Raw genomic sequence first — 19,849 nt, forward strand, 5'->3', positions numbered from 1 at the left:
GTGTGTTCTAAAGTGTGTAACTTTTTATCAGTAATACTTACAGTGTTTCTGATTGCTGTGGGTGAAACTAGAGAGTGTTACCTTTACAAAGAGCCCAAGCCTGTACTTACAATCCAGAGGGTTCAATAACAGCAGTAATTCTAATTTGGAGAGGTCATATTACAGGTGTTTTTGCCCAAAAAAACCCCGCTTGATAAGGGGTTAAATAATTTCCCAGCAGTACAGGTATGAACTGTAGATCATCTATAGAATGTAAGCTTGAGAACATCTCATCCAACTCATCCAGCAGCTGTTATTATCAGTTTGTTGACCTGATTTTGCTTCTACAGAATCATGCATGTGCCATCCAGTATGTTAAAGGTTAGTCTCGCTATTTTATCATAGGCCAATAAAATCTCTGACAATAGTTAAAAAAAAGAAAAAACAAAAACAGGTCTGTAAGATATCATCTTGATGGTAACAGATGGTTCTGAAAAATGTCATAATAATAAAACCAAAATACATTATGGATTTCAAACCTCAAATACTCACTCTATAAAGCTATTGAAAGAGCATAATGTACCAATTCCTATTGAAGCTAAGCTGAAGAGGCCATTTTCTGAAGACCCTATACTGAGCTGAGGGTTTAATATTAAAAATTGGGACTGTGAAGTTATTTATTTGCTTTAGATGAAGGCTCCCTTTCCCTCCCAGTCAATAATATGATTTTAAAAAGTTAGAGCAGGAGTATATTCACCACTGTGCTACATCTTCATCTTTCTGTTATATATTACTTCTTTTAATTATATTATTTAGGTTTTATGTTTAGAAGTGGCATTGTTAAAATGATGTGTACACTATGTATGCTTTCTCGTCTTAAAGACTGAGCCTTTTTTTAAAGCACTTTTTCAGCCTATGAAATTGTTTTAATTTCAATTAAATGTAAGCTTTACCAGTCAATGCATTCTGTTACAATGACAATGTTTCAAAAAATTTGTGTACAGTATAATCTGGCTGCTATATTATAGTAGTTTAATTGGACCAAAAGCTGCAAGATATTCAGGGACTAATTTTAATTAAAAAAAAAAAATACTTGGCTGACTGGATACTTGGACATGTGTAACCATCCATTAGATATACACTATTCTATTCTATTCTATTCTATTCTATTCTATTCTATTCTATTCTATTCTATTCTATTCTATTCTATTCACCCAGGCTGCTTAGCAACAGCTCCAAATCTCGCGTTGGAGGCGGATACTGCACATTTCTAACTGCGTCGGGGCATCTACGTTGTGTGTGTGTGTGAAAGGGTTAGGAGAGTCTCGACATGGCAGACGTTATAACGCCTGATGAGGAGCCTCAACTAGAAGAGTCTGCTGCTTCCGTCAAGTCCGAAACCGATGAAACATCTCAAGAAACCCCCAATGGCATGAAAACGTGTGTAATAATAACGTTTCTCTATGTAACGTCTATACAGCTGCTAGCTAGCTTAGCCAAAATGGAGTCCGAGGATGCTAGCTATTGTTAGCTAAGAGGCCTCTTGCCCCTCTTTCTAAAACAATAGTACAAATTGTGTAATGAATACATATATATATATATATATATATATATATATATATATATATATAAACATCAGAACGACAATGAATGCTGGGGTCTTTTCAGTCTTAGGTGCAATGGGCCAAGTTGTGCTAATTCATGTGTGGTGCTCGTGTTAGCTACATCTTGTGGAAATGTAGATATCCAAATTCAATCAGTCAACAAGTTAATCTTAGTTTTATACCTCATTTGATTTATTTGATAAATAACACTGGTATTAATTTATTTCACGCGTTTTTACAAACGTCAACATCCTAGTTCTTTCAAACCAAGTAGTGTTTCGGTCATTGTGGCAGGTACCGAACGTAAAGTCAGCTGCTAATGGCTCCACAATGCCGCACAATAAGCCAGCGTCGGTGAATCAGTTGCATGCGATTCTATTTCAAACATAGCATAATCTATTTGTGAAAGGGTGTTAAAATATTTTTTAAATACAAATATTATCAAATATGTTAAAATTACACTCACTTTATAAACCCTGATTATAACAATTAAGTATTATTATTGTTATTATAGGGCATTTATTTATTTTTTATTTGGGATAATATGTCTTCCACATTTCAGAAAATCTCCAGATATCCAAAACACATGGCCATTCAAATACTGATCTGTCAAATGTCATCTAAATAACCAAACAAATCAGTCCGACTTGTTGTACATGTCATTGGCAAGTTTGAAGTTGGACTGTTTTCTGACTTGTAGTTCTGTGCACATTGTAGGGACAGTGAAGAAAACAAGACCACCAAAGAAAAACATGATTCTAAAGATAAATCCTCAAGCAGCAGAAGAGGAACCCGCTTTCACCCCTACAAGGAGAAACATGGTGGGGAGAAGAAGAGCTCTCACAGGAACCGTGTGTTCATCAGCAATATCCCCTACGACATGAAATGGCAGGCTATTAAAGATCTAATGCGTGAGAAAGGTAATGTCCCCAGTGATGGGTATGGTGTCTTACCCTTCTTTCTGTCTTCTTATCTGATTAGAAGTTCTTGACCCTTTCTTTTTGTTTACCAGATGCAACATCCTGCTTCCAGCATTAGTCTGTTAGTGTGTAGTTTTATTTGGATGTTCCTTGTGCAGATATTAAGGAAACAACTTCGAGTGATATTTTTTTCAATAGGTTATTGGTGTTTAAATTAAATTAAATATATATAATTATATTTTTGGATGGACACCAATTTAGTTTGGGCTGATTATGTATGTGGGAAAAGAAAGATGAACTTAGTTCTATTGTCACTTGTTCTCTGGCATTGTCAGCTTCAAATTGTAACCTCAAACTAGTAGTAGAATTGATTGTTGAATGTTTTTGTTGCATATGCTTCAAGGTGAATCTTGACTAAAATGTTGTAATGTTTTACTTCCTGAATTAAGGGGGTCTAATGAAGCCTTTTGATCTCAAAGGATGGTACAAAACTCTTTACTGCCATGAATGGAATCTGTTGACAAACTGATCATGTTGAAGTGTTTTGAATTTCCCAGGTTTAACGTAGCTGTGTTTCTCTCTGGCCTTGGCCTTTGGGTGTCTCAGTCAATGCCCAGCAAGGCATGGTGTTGTCTGGTGGGATGTTGGTCTGGGCTGACTGTTGATCATTAATGGGACATCTCCATCCGTAGCGGCATTGCCAAGGCCAAAGGCAACTTGAAGACTTGGTGACTTTAAATTACTTTGTTTTTTGGTATTTTTCCCTTGTATGTCTCATGTAGTTGGTGAGGTTACATACGTGGAGCTCTTTAAGGATGCAGAAGGAAAGTCAAGGGTAAGTGATGTGGCCAACTTGCTGCACGAGGTTTTAAATGCCCTCAGCAGGCTCTCATTAATAATGTGCTCTTTTAGGCTCTGATCCTTTGGGTCCACTGAACTGGAGATATAATAGGTTGTGTTTAGAGCCTGATAGATGGATAATGATTGATATTCATTTGAAAGGGAGATGTCCTGTTGATTTTTTGGAAAAGTAGCCTAACGAACTCATCCAAGAGTATATATTTTGCTTTTGTTGTTGTCATTTTAATTGGTTTAAAAGTTTGTTTGCTTGGCCATTCTCAAAGGGAAATGTAGGTTTGTGTGATTTACCTGATTGATTGACCCTAATGTCTTAAAAGATATTTATTTTTTAAATTCTTTTATATGCAACAACTTTCTCTTCAATTGAGTGAAACAGTCTTGATGATATACATGTAATATTAAGTACATGTTATAGAGTCAAGTGTAAATGACACCATCCTTTTTTAAGTCAAAATAGGTAAAGCCTGAAAGAATTGTTAAAAAATTGAGGGCATATATTTTTTTCATGACAAAGCAACTGTGATCCAGTTCAAACCTAAATGTTAAAGCTAAAATGTAATACCTGGGTGTCTGATCAAATGTTTAACTAAAACTTAAATACTGCAGATTATTTATTTACTGTTAATAGTATATGGTAAAGATTGCATCTTTCTTACATCATGTTTAAAAAAAGGAGTTAGCTTTTATTGTCCCTTTTCTTCTGTTTGCAGTAAACAAGCAATAACCTGCTGGCTTAAGCCAAGTATGGCCAACATGCAGTCTTAGAACATAAAATCATGTTGATAAATTTAATTTATAATGTCACAGTATTTTGTCTTTATATTAAATGCATTTTGTTTACTCATTGTGTGCCACCTGGACTCCTGTGATTCACCGATGTGCAGGGTTGTGGGTAAGAAACTGTCATACTCTCTCAAATATAGAACGTTTGTTTTTCTGTCACTTTCATGGACTCATGTGTTTCCTCATGTTTGCCTCATTCACCAGTGTGGTGGAGTTCAAAGATGAGGAGTTTGTGAAGAAGGCAGTGTCAACCATGAATAAGCATGACCTGAATGGGAGACCACTCAACATTAAGGAGGTGAGAATGAACTTAATAGTTAAATAACTAAGTCTTTATTATTATTTTTTACTATAATTAATTATTATTACTGTTTACATTTATCTTTTAAGCGTTTAGAATAAGTACATAAGACTTTTTCAATAGTTTCTTTGCTTTGCTTGTACATATTCAGCAGTAAATATAAAGTGTACTTACTCCGGTGTAGTAGTGGTGCAAATTTATTAGTTTTTCATACAGTAAATAATTGAAATGTCAATGATTATCATGTTTCTGTTAACCCAAATACTCCCCATTGGCAAGTGATTGTATTTTTAGATCTCTGTTAAACAGCTTATTCATTTCTGTAAATTGGAGTATTTATCTGTTTCATGTTGGACTGAAAGTATAGTCCACAGTTAGTGTTCACCAAGTAGCCCAACCAAATGTGGAATTACTGTGAATTTTCACCTTTCTGATTCTTAACGCTTATTGTGGATGATTTCTATAGAAAATAAATGTAAGTTTCTGATGTTTCTTATATAAGGACCCTGATGGGGAGCATGCCCGACGTGCACTGCAGCGCATGGGAGGAGGTCAGCAGGGAGGTCGTGGACAGGACATGGGGCCTAGTGGAATGAACATCCCACCCTCCATTGCCAACAACCCAAACATCCCACCTGAGGTTATCCATGCACTGCAGGCTGGACGGCTGGGCAACACAGTCTTTGTGGCTAACGTAAGGACATAGTAATACAGCCTTTCTAAGTCTAACCATGATGGGTGGTTGTGTTGTATTAAATCGTTTCATTTCTGTGTTCTGCAGTTGGATTTCAAGGTGGGCTGGAAGAAGTTAAAGGAGGTGTTCAGCATGGCTGGTGCGGTGAAGCGGGCAGATATAAAGGAGGATAAAGATGGCAAGAGCCGAGGAATGGGAACAGTGACCTTTGAGCAGCCACTGGAAGCTGTACAGGCCATATGTATCCTTTAAAATAAGAACATAAAAATAAAAACACTAAGAGCAAAGCTTAACAATTCTGTTGTGCGCTGTTCCTTGACTCTGTGCTCAGCCATGTTCAATGGACAGATGCTCTTTGACAGACAGATGCATGTTAAAATGGTACATCATTTCTAGTTATTCTTTGGTTTAAGTTGTTTTAAAGATGTGAAAATAACCAGAGTTAACATTTTCTGTGTGGGTTTGCAGGATGAAAAGTCTCTTCCTCCTGATGATTTCCGTCAAGTAGACAAATCACCTCAGTTACCACGTGAGTACGCCATTATCAGCTTGTCTTGGACGTTCATGGAGTTGAAGATAGCAACATTTTCAGGGACACATTTTTATCAAAGCACATATTGACAGAATTTTTAGAACAAGTGGGTTAGTTTTGGAAATGTTGATGCTGTCTGTGATATACACATTGCTTGACATGTACATACGCAATCAAAGAAAATTGTTAACCAGAAAATAAATTGTAGCTGGAACACTTGCGATCATTTTGTAGAACTGTGGAGAAGTTGTTAAAGGGATAGTTTGTGTCTGTAATTGGAAACACTCTTTATTCAAAGCCTGTTTTTTATTTAAAGGAAGGTTTTTATGTCCACACAGTGGAAAAAAAAAGAAAGCATCAGTCTTGCTAAATATGAATTGAGCTATGCAGAAAGGCTTAAATGAAGAGATCAAGTCAGCCTTTAATATATTTTTTTTTAATTTTAACAATTTCTTCTTTATGTATCTGTCTCTTTGTCTCTCTTTATTTCTCTTTTACCTTATAGGAGGTCTGGGTGGTATTGGCATGGGTCTTGGGCCAGGAGGGCAGCCTATAAATGCAAACCGTCTAAGCGGAGGTGGTGGGATGGGCTCCATGGGACCTGGAGGTCAGTCACCTCTCAAATATTGTTATGTAATGATTCTCATATGTGGTCTATTTTTGCAAAAAGCTGCTTTTTATAAATTAATCAGCACCTCTTGGCTGTAGATGTATAAAGACGAGAATACTAAGAAAATGTTAAACCTGGGGTTCAACAAGTCTGGGGCAAATCTGTGGGTTCGCGCTTAGGCTCTGCAGCAGTTTCCATCTGGTTGCAGAGACAAGACAAGCAGAGCACCTACAAAAAAATTCAACACTGGGTGGATTTCCACTGAATTCATTTAAAAGTAGATTCATTTTGTACTTTGATTTAGTCTCACTTTAATTTATTTTCTGGCTCAGGAATGGATGTCTCAGGTTATGGTGGAGTGAACAGACTTGGAGGTAAGATTTTTGCTACCTGTTTTTCTGTGAAAACTAATGTTAATGGGGCAGTTATGATCTAACTTGGTGGTGCTTTGACAGGAATGGGTGGTGGTGGAAGCTTTGGTAGCATGGAAAGCATGGGCAGCATGGGTGGCTTTGCTGGGAGAGACTTGGCACCAGCTGGCAGAATGGGAGGTAAGAGAGTATTTTAATTTGAGCTGCACAGAGATTTGGGTCAGTTCAGGGTTGCTGAGCTGTAAACACTGAAATCAGGATATTTGTTACTGGAAACTTCAGTCTAAGGTTTTTCTTTTTGTTTTATGTGTTGAGAAATGTACCGGTCAGGAATGACTGGAATGGATCGGGACTTTGGCCACAGTGACATGCAAATGAGTCGAGGTTTTGGGGATTCTTTTGGAGGAATGGGTATGTGACATTCTGACCTCAGACAATCCAGAATTCCTTTCCTATCTTATTAGGTGAAGCCAAATTTGAATAAGTTTGTGACTTTTCTCTGCTGTTGTCTCCTTTTTAAATCTGTCCTTCAGGTGGAGGATTTGGAGGAAGCATGGGAGGTGGTGGCATGGGACATATGGGATCTGGATTAGGTAAAGGATCAATTAAATCCACTTTGTAATTTTAATAGCAGTTCTTTTAACTTAATTTATTCTAAAAAAGTTAAGATAATAATAGTCACAGTATTCACAAATTTTTTTTTCATTTTTTTTAAACTCTATTGGGAAAAATTAGTTTTTTGGTTTAAAAAAAAAAAAAAAGAGAACAGTGATCTAAAAACAAAGTTAAGAAATAATTGCTGGTGCAGCAGATTGAGCCGTTGGCCTGTAAAGAGTGTCTGTGGTAAGGAGAAGCTGCAACAGCAGCAGGCTAACACAGGTTGATCAAGAAGTGCACAGTAATTTTGTCAGCCTTATTTTAGCTGGCCTGATCAATGAAAATATGTTCAATTTTATTCTAAAATGAATTACATTGGAATGATAAACCATTGGAAAGACTTTTTCACGTGTGGCAACACCTAGTGTACCCTCTGAACCTGAACAAACCTGTGAAGATGTTGCATTTGATGTGCGCTACAATTGTGAAATATTTTGCTGTTGCAGTCTTTGTTCTAGCTGATAAATACAGGCTGAAATGTTTTGCTGATGTTGCTTTTCTTGTAACTTGCAGGACGTTCTTTGATAGAAATGTCATTTCATCCCAGTCCTTTGTAAATTTCTGTGTACTTTTGAAGTATCTACTATGCCTTTGTGAAGACACGAGCTCATGCCTCAGCATTTGTCTTGTTTTCTAGAGGTTTTATTGAATAACGTAGTGGCTCTCTCACTCTGTTCACTGAAGTGAAATGAATGTAAAAGTGTTAGCACTGTTTTAAAATCCCATTCATACAAATCTGTAGATGCATTGCTCAGACCTGTACATATGGTAAAACATGATCATATTTAGATGTACTGATCTCATTTATCTATGTACCTGTTTGTGTGTGTTGCAGGTGGTGGGATGGGGAATATGTCCATGGACAGAATGGGCTCCGGTTTTGACCGTTTAGGAATGTCTGGAATGGACATGAACCGCAGCTTTGGTGGCTATGGAGGTGGAGGATCAGGCCACATGGGTGGAGGCATGTCTGATAGAGGCTCTGGGTCCAAGGGCGGCTGTCAGATATTTGTGCGGAATGTAAGTATGGGTTAAATCTTTCTGCCCTAACCCAACATTAAACCTGCCAAATGTACTGACTGAGATATTTCTGTGTTGCAGCTGTCCTATGACCTGACATGGCAAAAGCTGAAAGAGAAGTTCAGTCATTGTGGTATGTCCCCCTCTGCTTAGTAATAATTGATCAGTATAAATTGCTTCTGTTGTTGTTTAACTTACAAAGCGTTCACTCACTTCTGATATTTCATCATGATCAATCGGTCAACTAATGGGCCAGAATTACAGGCTTAATGTCAATCAAAAAAAAAATTTTTTTTAAATTCTAGTTTGAGAATTCAGCCTTTGCTCTTTCCTGTTCCTGCAGGTCAGGTAATGTTTGCAGAAATCAAAATGGAAAATGGAAAGTCAAAGGGATGTGGAACGGTGAGATTTGACTCTCCAGAGAGCGCTGAGAAGGCCTGCAGGATGATGAATGGAACCAAGATCAATGGCCGGGAGGTGGACGTCCGCATTGATCGCAACGCCTAGAGCTTTTGTAGAAGATGAAATAACCCACTTACACATTCAGCCCCCTTGCCAATGATCTTTTGTTTTGTTTTAAAAACACAATTACTTCATGTGTTCACTGATTTCATTTTTTTCTTTTTGTTTATACATACTACATAGGTATTTTATCTTTGTTTTGTAAACCCTTTATAATTTGTCAGGCAGTTTATTTGAACAAATAAACTTTTTAATTTTTAAACAGGTTGTAAAATTTCTGAGATCAAAGTCTCAAAGTTCTTCTTGCTCTTAAATGCTCCTTGTGGTCTAATTTCTCAATATTCCCCAACACATCTGCTTATCTAACGTTAGGACATTCCACATTAATCATAAAGACATTCGTGATTGAATCTTGTCAGGTGTGTCTTTAGAGCCACACCTGCCTGATGTTTGGTCATTTCTGGTAAAAATAAGATGAGAGCTCAGTCTAAAGTTCACATAGGTGTTGTGAAGTCTTTTACTTCTTACGAGAATTTTTTTTTATCCTGCTCATAAAAGCTTATCAGTTTTTTCTGTCTTCCACACAATTCGAACCAACAAAGCAAAACAAGTTCAGTTCACATTTATTTCTTGGGATAGGATAAATTACAAACTGGTAGTTGTGAAGACAGGTCTTTGAGATGGGAAACATTTTAGAATGATGGTGGTTCTTTACTTTAATCACAGTGGCGCATAGAAGAAAATGATCTTTGTCAAATGTCCACCTTTGGTAATATTAACTAGCAGAGATCATCATCCTCCACAACTGTGACAAGCACATGTTTTCTATAGTGTATTATTTTAAATGGGGCAAATACATCTTTGGCTTGACATTTTAAGGTTTTAAGAGCTTACAATTTCTATTGTTTGGGCTATTAGTCTCAAAAATATAACTTAAGTTCTGAGATGATGAGATTTTAGTCGCTGCACAATCTAATGGGATTATTCCCAATAATTCCCAACTCATACAGGATGGACAGAGTGGCGAAGAGGATGTATAAAATAAGAGAAACGAGTCCCAGCTTCCAGTCCAGTTTCCATCCATTGATGTGTACAGCAACAAAAAGGAAGACAATTGAAAGGAGGAGTGTGGCGGAAACAAAGACCAGTCCAGTGCTGTTGACCTCTACAGGATTGTTGGTCTCCACAAAGGCGGTCTTGATGAACCAAGGCAGGCCCAGGCACAGCATGTCAAACACATTAGAGCCCACAATGTTGGACATGGCCATGTCAGCTTTCCCTGACAAAGAAATAAGTAAATATGGTTAATTTACTCACAATTTCACCTTTAAAGCTTTCTCAGAATTTAAAAGACAGCTGAAAAGGGAACCACCTCTATGACCTTACACCTCTGCCCTGATTGAAAATTTCCCCTGAAACAAGGTTTTCTCCTGGGGTATGTAATCTTTTGTTTTCTCTCCCAAGAAAGGGTCACTTTGTTTTCCTCGCCTGGAGCTTGTCTTCTGTTCACACATTAACCAAAACACTTAAGTTCTAATGTCCAATAGATAAGCTGCAAGAAGTGTTTTGTTTAAGTTATTGTATGGTTATTGGGAGTAAATAAGGAAGACATTTAAAGAAATTTAGTATACTTTCCTATAATCTTTTCTACCTTCCAGTGTGTTTTGACAGTATTCTGGGAAAATGCAGACTTTCTTACACATCTAATGAGAATCATGCTTGTACGTTAGTATTTTGCACAGTCACCACACACGATAAGGGATTTAATACTGCTGGTAAAGAACCTATAAAATTCCTGTTTTTTTTCCTCATTCTGTCATTCCTGACCTCATGTTGTTAACTGTTACTGTTAAAAACTGAACAACGTTACCTTCTCTGGCCACCATCACACTGGCCACGGTGTCAGGTATACTGGTTCCAGCAGCAAGCAAAGTGAGTCCCATTACTGTGTCAGGTATATTAAGAGTCTCACCTGTGGAAACAAAATGCAAACAAAGAAACAGTTGAAAGATGTGAAAATATCTTAATTTAACTAAACTAAAAATATCTATTTTCATGACAATTTTAAGTTCTATACTCCTAAATAATATATATAATATTTAATATAATATATAATCCTGAATCCAATTGACTTAAATCAGGCTATACAAAATAAGAATTATACATTTATGCTTGAATTGCTTACTAAAATAATTCAAAATAAATTTCACATACTCTGTTTTTTGTTAGCTCTTTCATATGACTTAACTCATATTCATGTTCATCTGATGACTACCAGATAATAATCTTATTATACGTCAGTAGACCTACAATCATCACATGATAACTTTGGCCTTTATGAACTGGGCCAGCTTTATAGCTTACATCTCTATTGTAGACAGAGGCTGAATGTGTTGTTAAACCCATGTCAGGCTCTGTATGTACACCCAGTCCTCACATGATTGTGTTTCCTCCGGGTGAAGCTGCTATAATCTGTGGCTGGTTAGGCTCATGGCCCAATGTAACTATAATACCCCCCACCCCCTTGGCCCGAACAATGGCATCTCAGGAATTAGCCAGCAGACCAACATGTGACTGTATTCTGCAAATTGGACCTTTTTCTCACAAGTTTCAAACACTTGTGATCCACAATGGCTTGCAGAGGGATGGGGCTGCTCAGCACCTAACTTTTATTTGAAAAGTCAAAGAAAATTGTATATAACAATAACACAACTTCATGCCAAGAGTTAAAGAGCATGTATTAAGTTCATTCAAACATTTGAGTTTTGGGGCCAAATAAACCGGTTTTCATACTGTTTTTGTTTTAAGATTTTTTTTTCTTGTATTGTGCATTGTTGCAGTGCCACTAGTCAAGTTCAGACTGAAATGGCTTATTTCAGGCTCCTATTTCTTTAAGAAACCCTGCCTCCCACTTTGGCTCCAGCTATGGTCAAAACTATTAAGGGGCTGTGTAGCTGCCCTTTCTTTGTTTACTGTGTTCAAAACCAGCCAGTAGACTGAAATATGATTTAAGGTAAAGTTTTAAAGTAAAGGAAGAAAATCCTGGACTACAAATGAGGAGGAGGAGAACTGCTTTTGTTGTGACCCTTTTGGTGTGGACAATGGGCAATTTCATTTAGTGGACTTTTTATATACGGGCTGCACGGTGATGTGGCTCAAACCAGCAAGAAGCAAGAAGGTTGCTGGTTCAAGCCTCGGCTGGGGACAGGTTCGAACAGTGGCCTTTCTGTGTGGAGTTTGCATGTTCTCCCCGTGTATGCAGGGGTTCTCTCTGGGTACTCCAGCTTCCTCCCACCATCCAAAGACATGCATGTTAGGTTAAATGATCACTCTAAAGAAAAGAGTGAGTGTGAGTGTAAATGGTTGTTTGTCTCTCTGTGTTGGCCCTATGATGGACTGGTGACCTGTCCAGGGTGTACCCTGCCTCTCACCTGCTAAATGCTGGATTAGGCTCCAGCTGCCCTGAGACGCATAATGGACAAAGCGGTATAGATGATAGATGGATGAAAGGGTGGATGTTTTATACATACATAAAGTTTATAATACACATAAAAAAAAGAAAAACCTCCAAAATGAGACTTTCTGTAAACCAAGGACCGTACCAACAACAGTGACCATCCAGACCAGTACGTATGTGAAAGCTGAAATCCAGACAGCTGACATGAAGAAAGTTATCATGAACCAGTGCTTCCAGAATCTTCTCCTGCAGTCAGGGATGGTAATAAAAAGCAGAGTGATGATAGGCAGAGACAGAACCCAGAGGATCCTTTTCAGGTCACTCTCCGGCATGGTAAACACACTTTTTTGCTCTGCTGGAACGAAGTTGTACAACAAGATTTATTCCTCGTCATCAGGGGCTCAAGCAAAGTGATAGAGTACAAGTTCATGATAAAACTGTGAATTGTGTAGCTAAGAGAGCATATCTCACCATCAGGAATCTCATTGAGGCCATGCAGGCTGAGGGAGAGCTGAGAATACCCTGAGTCATCCTGGAAGATCCCGCTATCCGTTCTTGAGCGTCCGCGGATGCGCAAACTGGTGTCATCATTCCAGCCCATTAGAGGCTGTCTCTCCGTTTTCTCATTGGTGCCTGAGCCCAGACAGGTGCAGCAAGGGCTCAGCTTCTTTAGGACAAACTCACTGATGCGGAGGTCAAAGCACAGAACCACAATGTAGACGCTGTAGACCAGCAGCAAAGAGGCAGCCTCATACCTGGAAAGATTGAGCATTGAAAATGTACATAAAAGTCCACTTTAAAGAGCTGTACACATACCATTGGGTCATTTTCATAAATGGATGTAACTCAAGTATCATTTTGTTACCATTAATAAGTGCAGATCTATTTCACACCAAATTTTAAGTTATTTTATGTCTTTTGAGTTAACTTATTATTATTACAGAACAAATTCAGCCCTTATAGTAACTATAGCTCTCAACTGTCAACATAATAAATGTCAGCGAGTCAAGGTTGTTTCTTTAAATCTGTTTTTCATGTTCTCACTGTTATGCAATAAACAGCCATATTTGTGTTTGTCTTTTATAAGTATACACCTTATATGTAGGCGGCGTAACTTCTGAAGATCCATATAATGTTTAATCACCGCACGCATTCACTCACCAGTACACCTTGTTATCAGTAATTATGCCAATAACAGCAGCAACACTGATTCCATATGCCAGGCAGTCCCTGAACAGGGGCCAACAGGTGAGACGCCCTGCCTGATAAAGGCAACAAAAATAAATGGTTTACAGCGTACAGAGCACAATGTGCACAGAAATGGTTCTGCTTTGACCCTTCAAAGTTTTCACTCACATTAAACAAGGAGTTAGTAAATAGGTGGTCTTTGTTAGAACAAATAAGTATGCTGTGAACATTTACCATAGAAGCCAAGATTCCACAAGCAGCGCAGATTCCCAGCAGGTTGTACACAGCTGATCCTACAATGGTGCTGATCCCAATGTCCCCCTTTGTCACAAACACACCTGAGGCATAAAAACAGCATGTCTTAGCTTTAAAGGCAGGTGCAACGTGTAAATTTATTAAAACAGAAGAGGAAACTTATGCAAAATAAACAAAGCTGAGAGGAAAAATGTCCCAACCAAAGGCCTGCCTCCCTGTGAGTTCCCAAATAGTATTGAGAGCACTGATTCAGAGAAGGTATAGTGATACTGATGATGATGATGAGTGTCATGATAACCACTTGTTTTAGTTGTGTTTTTCTGATTTATGTTTACCCAGAAACGCTGTGACCAGTTCAGGTGCAGAACTTCCTGCTGCCATAAATGTGGCTCCTGCCACATCCTGGGACAGTCCCAAACCTGAGGCAGTCCCAAGAAACAAAACAAGATAAAAGCAGATGAAACACAAACCTGTTCAACAGAGGGGTAATATGAACTGTAATCTCTAATGCTTGATATAAGATGAATGTGTTCATCCGTCTGCAACTTTTAGTTTACATTAAAGATAAATCATAAATTAGTTGACATTTTTATTAATTTTATTTAAAAAAAAGTTGAATATTTGCTAATTCTAATCTCTAGTGTGGTGGTGAGCTGCTGAAAACATGAGTTTTTCATTTTTCACCATTTTTGAAGACTTCTTATAGTTTATATTAAGAATTCATCACATGCAGACACTTTAGAAAGATTGAATGACTACTTTAAGTCATTTGCATTAATTAAAAATACCTTAAATTAGGTTTAAATGATACAGTTGGTGTATACCACTGTATGATATAGTCAAATCAATCACTAGTGACCGTCTGGATGACGCTTCAGGTCAATCAGATCTCACACTTCCAGACTTTTATTTAAAGAGTGCACTATTGTTGGAAGACTACTGCAATTTTGTTGTACTTGTACAATGACAATAAAGCTTATTCTATTCTTCTATACAAACCGTAAGACATCTGCTGCATCTATCTGGATGTTTTTTTAAAATCATGGATCCATGTAAAAAAGGCAGGAAGAGGAATGAATTAGTGTGGCAAAGGTCACAGGGAGATCAGTGACCGACTGCAAATGAGTAGTGACACAGATGCAGCTCAGAAGAACAAAACACAATATTTATAGTCAGAGTCTGTGTCTGTCATAGAATAAAACCACAGACGGTGTGCTACTTGCACAGGATTATCAGTTAAATCAGTCTTTGTGACAGCTCAGAAGGACAATGTGTAATGTCAACCTATATGGAGTATATGAATCAAGGACCTATACATGGCTAAGTGTATCACCTGATTTGCAGTCAAATGACTTCATTGAGGGGCATTTGATCAGAGCAACAAAGCCCATTTCAGCAAAGAAAAATGTTCTTAAAGAATCCCTCCAGTGATGTGTGCAACACTAGTATTCTCTATGCTGAGGGGGATTGAGTCTGTTGTTAAAAACCTCCAAAATATTTTCACTTCAAACACTCAAGTCACAATTATAATTATAATTATAAATCCTGACTGTACAAGAGCATAATGGCCTGGTTACTCCCACAACTTACACACAAAGAAACAGGGTATTTCATGCAACTTACGTTCACTTATTACTTCTAGGGATGGAAGAAAGTAATCATCGCAGACTATCGCAACAGCCAAAAGCATGTAGAAAATAATCATAAAATAAATTACGAGCCCCCCATCCTTCCGCTCCTGCACCGTGAAGAAGCCCTCAGGAAACTCAGATGCCTGTGGTGAGATGCACTCTGTTTCATTCTCTAAAATCAGGAAACACACAAATGCACACTGCTTAGTGGTCTGTCACCCCAAACAACTGGCAAGTAGCTTGGGGGGAAATAGGCTGGTTGAAGTCTTAATGGCAGTTACACGCTTTTTCATGGCAATATGTGAAGGAGCAAACACTTGTCATGGCTGGTCAGCCACAATTGATTAGAGGTTATTTAGCTGGGCTTGTGTGACATTCAGTAAGAAATCCATCCATCCATCCATCCATCCATCCATCCATCCATCCATCCATCCATCCATCCATCCATCCATCCATCCATCCATCCATCCATCTTTTCCCCTTATCCAAGATTGGGATTCTGGGCAACAAGTCCATTAAGAAACCCCTGATAGCCATTGCCTTAGCAACCAATTCCAGCTCCTCCTATGGGATCCAGAGTTGTTACCAGGCCAGAGGAGATATATAATCCCTCCACTGTGTTCTTGGGTTGTTTCCCAGTTGGACATACCTGAAAAACCTTCAATAGGTATGCTTCCACATACGCTTTATATATTCCCAGGGGGAAATGCTTCTAACATTTTTGGAGTTTTAACAGCATCTAAACTGGTTGAATAAAAGGCAGAATCCCACAAAACCAAGAATAAAATTAGCTGTCTCAAACTTATCAGACAACTTAAAATAGTCTGTTCAACTTCCCCCCACTGCAGTTTCCCCCCCTCTTTAGCTTGTATTACTGTTACAAGAAAATTGTGGTTAACTGTGGCTTTAAGAAAACTGTCTACTCCCCAGTCATCACCCTCATGTAATCCTCAAGTGAAAGTAGTATGTGTCATTGTTTGCACTGCAATCTTAATGTTATCTTTTAATGATTGTATATTTATATGTCCTCAACATTCACAACAGGTAAAAAGCATTTTAAGAAATTTATCAAATCATAATCTTATTTTTTTTATATAATCACATAGGTCAAAGGGTAATCAAATGATTTAATAGCTTAACTACAGTTGAAAACAGTAAGATCTTTATCTGCCAGACACAAATAAGCAGACAGAAACTGACTATATATGTGCCAATACATTCTATTTCTATACATTCCTATAATTTTGAATTTGCTTTTCATTTAGTCAATAAATAACATTTAAACACTGTGCCAACTAACTTTACAATGTGCATCTGATCAAAGTTTTACTTTTATTAGTAATTTATCTCAGCTTACTTAATTTATATATTAAAAAATACATTAACAACATTTATCCATAACTAAAAATGACTGTAGAATAACTGTAGAATAAAAGTAGCTATGTTTATAGCAGCTGGCTACCACTATGTGAGAAAGTGAAAAGTCTGCCAACCAACTTCAGCCTATAAACACTTAAATGAACTTGACATTTATGTTGTTGCGTTAAACCGACTCAGTACTAGAAACAAAACTCTCCCGATTTGTTGTGAAAGAAACCAACCTTAAAAAAAATAAAATAAAAAAAATAAATACACGATATAATAATATTTACATGCGCTTACCAAGAGCGCGGCGCCGCCTCACTGAGTGGATTTCCTGAGTTGATTTTGCTGTAAATGATACAAGATGAACCGAGGCATACAAAAAAATGACAAAGCCCAAAAAGTAGGGTATAAAATCCTTTCTCCTTTTTTGCTGCAGCGTTTCAGCTTTACCCATACTAATGTGAAAATGTTAAATATTAATAAAGTAAAATTATAAAGTTTTCCAAGGATTCATATGTCTATACAATCTAATTAGCTTGCAGAAATTTAATGTAGGTTGCAAGTGCTGGTGAGAACTGCATCTAACACTAAGCTACAAGCAGCAAAGAGAGATTATTGGAGCGGGGGGAGAAAGCATCTTTTAAGGTCTGGTGCTACCAAGAGTCGGGGGATCACGAGTTCCGACTCATTCCAGCTGAGTTGAACAGCCTCCACCCTGAGGCTCACCGGGGGTGTAAGTCGTCACAATCGTAACACTTTACCACATCTTAAGGCGGCGGAGGGGGTTACAGAATTATAGTTTAGGATCGAAGCAGGTTGATGTACTTTAATTATAATGTTGGGATGCTTTCACTAACTGTGGGAGATAAAAACACCTTATAAATGAAGAAGAAATGATTAGTCATGTTACTAATGTTGTATTAGTCAATCAGTGTCATTTTTTTTTTTACATAACACAATCACAACAAATACAACATACTTACCCAGTGTAGTAAATGAGGCTGCATTTTATTAATAAAAAAATAAAATCCGCATTCCACTAAACAGCCCATGTGACAGAGAAGGGGGTGTGTCGAGTTAAGAGTAATGGGGTGTTGGACTTGTTTGGACATGCCTCACGTTTCCCCACTTTCAAACAGCATCACTGTAGCAGTGGGGCATTTCTACCTGGACGCACGAGAGAAATGCAACAGTTTGCATCACACACAAACCTGCAGCACAAGCTGGTGAGTTGCTTTGCTTGTATGTTTTCAAAGGCCCATCTGTGAAGATTAGCTAAACTTGGCAAGCAGGAGCAAACTTTTTATGTGCAAAATTAACTTTTAATGTTTACACATATTTGCATCGTTCTATTTTTCCCGCATCAGTAATCAGTGCATATAAGCTATGTCAAGCTGCACATTCTACTCTTGCTGTGATGGATGATTTTGAGTCCCAGTGTTTGTATGTTGATCAGTTCACACACAACATTCAGCTAATGGCGCCCCTCGGTGGTGTTGTGGTTGTGGTTTACTTGAATGTTGGTTCATTCATAGAAAAGGGGCCTCAGTATGAGACAATACTGGATGAGCAGTAGCTCTGAAGCCTTTGATATGAAATACGGTACTTTGCAAGTCATTTAATATCATTTCCATCTTTTAATCCCATTTTAAAAATTTAAATTCCTTTATTAAACCGGATTTTAAAAGTTGGACTTTGTTTTTTTTTTTGTTTTTGATCCATATATGTCTTTATTTATCTGGTGGTTTATCAGTTTAACTTTTAATATATTTATGTTTCCAAGCCTTTTGGATAGCTATACATTTATTCAGTGTTTTTCAGTGCATTAAAGTGTATTGACCTGACAGACCGAGGTCGTGTTCTGGCAGCTGTGGTTACCAGTTTTGGTTTCTTGGTTATGTTTTTGGGGTTGTTGGCACCTTTAGACCCACTTGGAACATCAGTAGACCATGTGCGGTGACCTGAATTTAAGTAAGATAAAAACCTGGATCAGGCTGCATGGTGGGGTGATGGTTAGTACCAACACCTCACAAGAAGGCTGTTCCTGGTTTGAAGATCGGCTGGGACTTTTTTATGTGGAGCTTGCATGTTTTCCCCATGGATGTGTTGGTTCTTCTGTCCTCATCCGTTTATTCCCCCCCCAGTTAGACAGACAATAACACCAGGCAAACAATAATTTCTTGCACATATGTCACTGATAAACTTCAGCAATACAATATTTTCCAAATATTGTCTGTACTAAAAATAATTGTTTTTTAGCATCTGAACTTTGCCTATGAGCCTTCAAGGGTTAATGAATGGCATGATACATTTTAAAAAAGTTTTTATTTTCTGTGTTTGTCCTCGTAAACTTTGTTACTTTGAATGTTTCTTTCTTTATGTTTGACGTGTTCAGGGTTTGCTATTTGAATGCTTTTCATGCCAGGAACCCCCTTTAAATTCATTTATAATAATTGCGTCAACTTTCACTTTGATGAAGTGTCGAGAAATCATTCTGAACTCTATTAAAAGCTGAAAAAATAATTATTAAGCACCAGCCCTTATATATTTATTATTTACAGATTCTTAAAACACCAGTAGATGCCACCATTTCTACAAAACTGAAGGTACTGTAAATAAATAAAATCTAAATGAATACTACATCATGTTAGCAGAACAATTTTAATGGATAAAAGGAATGCATGTTTCTTCTACTTATCATTTTGCATTGCATTTTATTTTCTGCTGTGTGGCTGTTTAAGGAAAGAAAGAATCATAATAACACCATTCTTCTCGTTATCAATGACTGTGAGCTGCAGCTAAACAAATAGTTTTATCTGGAGATTTTTTTGTGCCACTGGGTTATTTAATAATATTTTATTCAAAGGTTTCTGTACTGTAGTTTATTTGTGAACCAAGGCAGAATGAGCTTGGTAAGAAGCTTCTCCATCTCATTTGTCATTGGAAGCTTCTGTGCTGGTCAGAGTTTGTGTGCTTTCACTTCTGTGTAAGAAGATACAATGGAAACTTAACAATGCCTTGTTCCATCTCAGTTGTCACTGGTATGTTGTGCCTCCAAACAGTGGGAAAACACTTATAATAGTGTGTGTATCTTGTGTTATTTAGAGGACAAATATTAATATTTATATGTATGGTTTAAAAATAAAAATCTGTGTTAGA

The 19,849-nt window shown here is 37.5% G+C and overlaps 2 protein-coding genes across 3 annotated transcripts; one reads left to right on the top strand and one right to left on the bottom strand.

Annotated features, from left to right (window-relative positions):
* Nucleotides 1-1,243: 1,243 nt before the first annotated feature.
* On the top strand, nucleotides 1,244-9,056 carry myef2 (myelin expression factor 2). 2 transcript variants are annotated; one of them, XM_041982507.1, is made up of 17 exons: nucleotides 1,244-1,419; nucleotides 2,301-2,503; nucleotides 3,286-3,338; nucleotides 4,249-4,256; nucleotides 4,352-4,445; nucleotides 4,951-5,142; nucleotides 5,230-5,383; nucleotides 5,474-5,523; nucleotides 5,611-5,671; nucleotides 6,180-6,281; nucleotides 6,617-6,658; nucleotides 6,740-6,835; nucleotides 6,971-7,066; nucleotides 7,189-7,248; nucleotides 8,148-8,332; nucleotides 8,414-8,465; nucleotides 8,676-9,056. In XM_041982507.1, exons 1-17 carry the CDS (start codon nucleotides 1,310-1,312, stop codon nucleotides 8,837-8,839), a joined length of 1,722 nt encoding a protein of 573 aa, XP_041838441.1. In that variant the 5' UTR covers nucleotides 1,244-1,309; the 3' UTR covers nucleotides 8,840-9,056. The 2 variants fall into 2 exon arrangements, with proteins under 2 accessions (XP_041838441.1, XP_041838450.1); XM_041982516.1 differs by lacking the exon at nucleotides 6,740-6,835.
* A 373-nt stretch (nucleotides 9,057-9,429) lies between these two features.
* Nucleotides 9,430-17,309, bottom strand: slc24a5 (solute carrier family 24 member 5). The gene is made up of 9 exons (XM_041982575.1): nucleotides 16,988-17,309; nucleotides 15,318-15,497; nucleotides 14,030-14,113; nucleotides 13,674-13,777; nucleotides 13,413-13,513; nucleotides 12,723-13,006; nucleotides 12,397-12,603; nucleotides 10,665-10,766; nucleotides 9,430-10,073 (listed from the first exon to the last, which is right to left on the bottom strand). The coding sequence occupies exons 1-9, from the start codon at nucleotides 17,142-17,144 to the stop codon at nucleotides 9,751-9,753; spliced, it is 1,542 nt and encodes a 513-aa protein (XP_041838509.1). The 5' UTR covers nucleotides 17,145-17,309; the 3' UTR covers nucleotides 9,430-9,750.
* Nucleotides 17,310-19,849: the final 2,540 nt, after the last annotated feature.

Source organism: Melanotaenia boesemani, chromosome 1 (assembly GCF_017639745.1).
Source record: "Melanotaenia boesemani isolate fMelBoe1 chromosome 1, fMelBoe1.pri, whole genome shotgun sequence".
Taxonomy (NCBI): Eukaryota; Metazoa; Chordata; class Actinopteri; order Atheriniformes; family Melanotaeniidae; genus Melanotaenia; species Melanotaenia boesemani.

Coding starts and splice junctions, on each gene's coding strand:
- slc24a5 (XM_041982575.1), bottom strand. CDS start 17,144: ATGGGTAAAGCTGAAACGCTGCAGCAAAAAAGGAGAAAGGATTTTATA. Junction 13,007..13,412: donor ACTGATAACAAGGTGTACTG/GTGAGTGAATGC, acceptor CAATCTTTCCAG/GTATGAGGCTGCCTCTTTGC. Junction 10,074..10,664: donor TGTGATGGTGGCCAGAGAAG/GTAACGTTGTTC, acceptor TTTCTTTGTCAG/GGAAAGCTGACATGGCCATG.
- myef2 (XM_041982507.1), top strand. CDS start 1,310: ATGGCAGACGTTATAACGCCTGATGAGGAGCCTCAACTAGAAGAGTCT. Junction 4,446..4,950: donor GACCACTCAACATTAAGGAG/GTGAGAATGAAC, acceptor TTCTTATATAAG/GACCCTGATGGGGAGCATGC. Junction 7,249..8,147: donor ACATATGGGATCTGGATTAG/GTAAAGGATCAA, acceptor TGTGTGTTGCAG/GTGGTGGGATGGGGAATATG.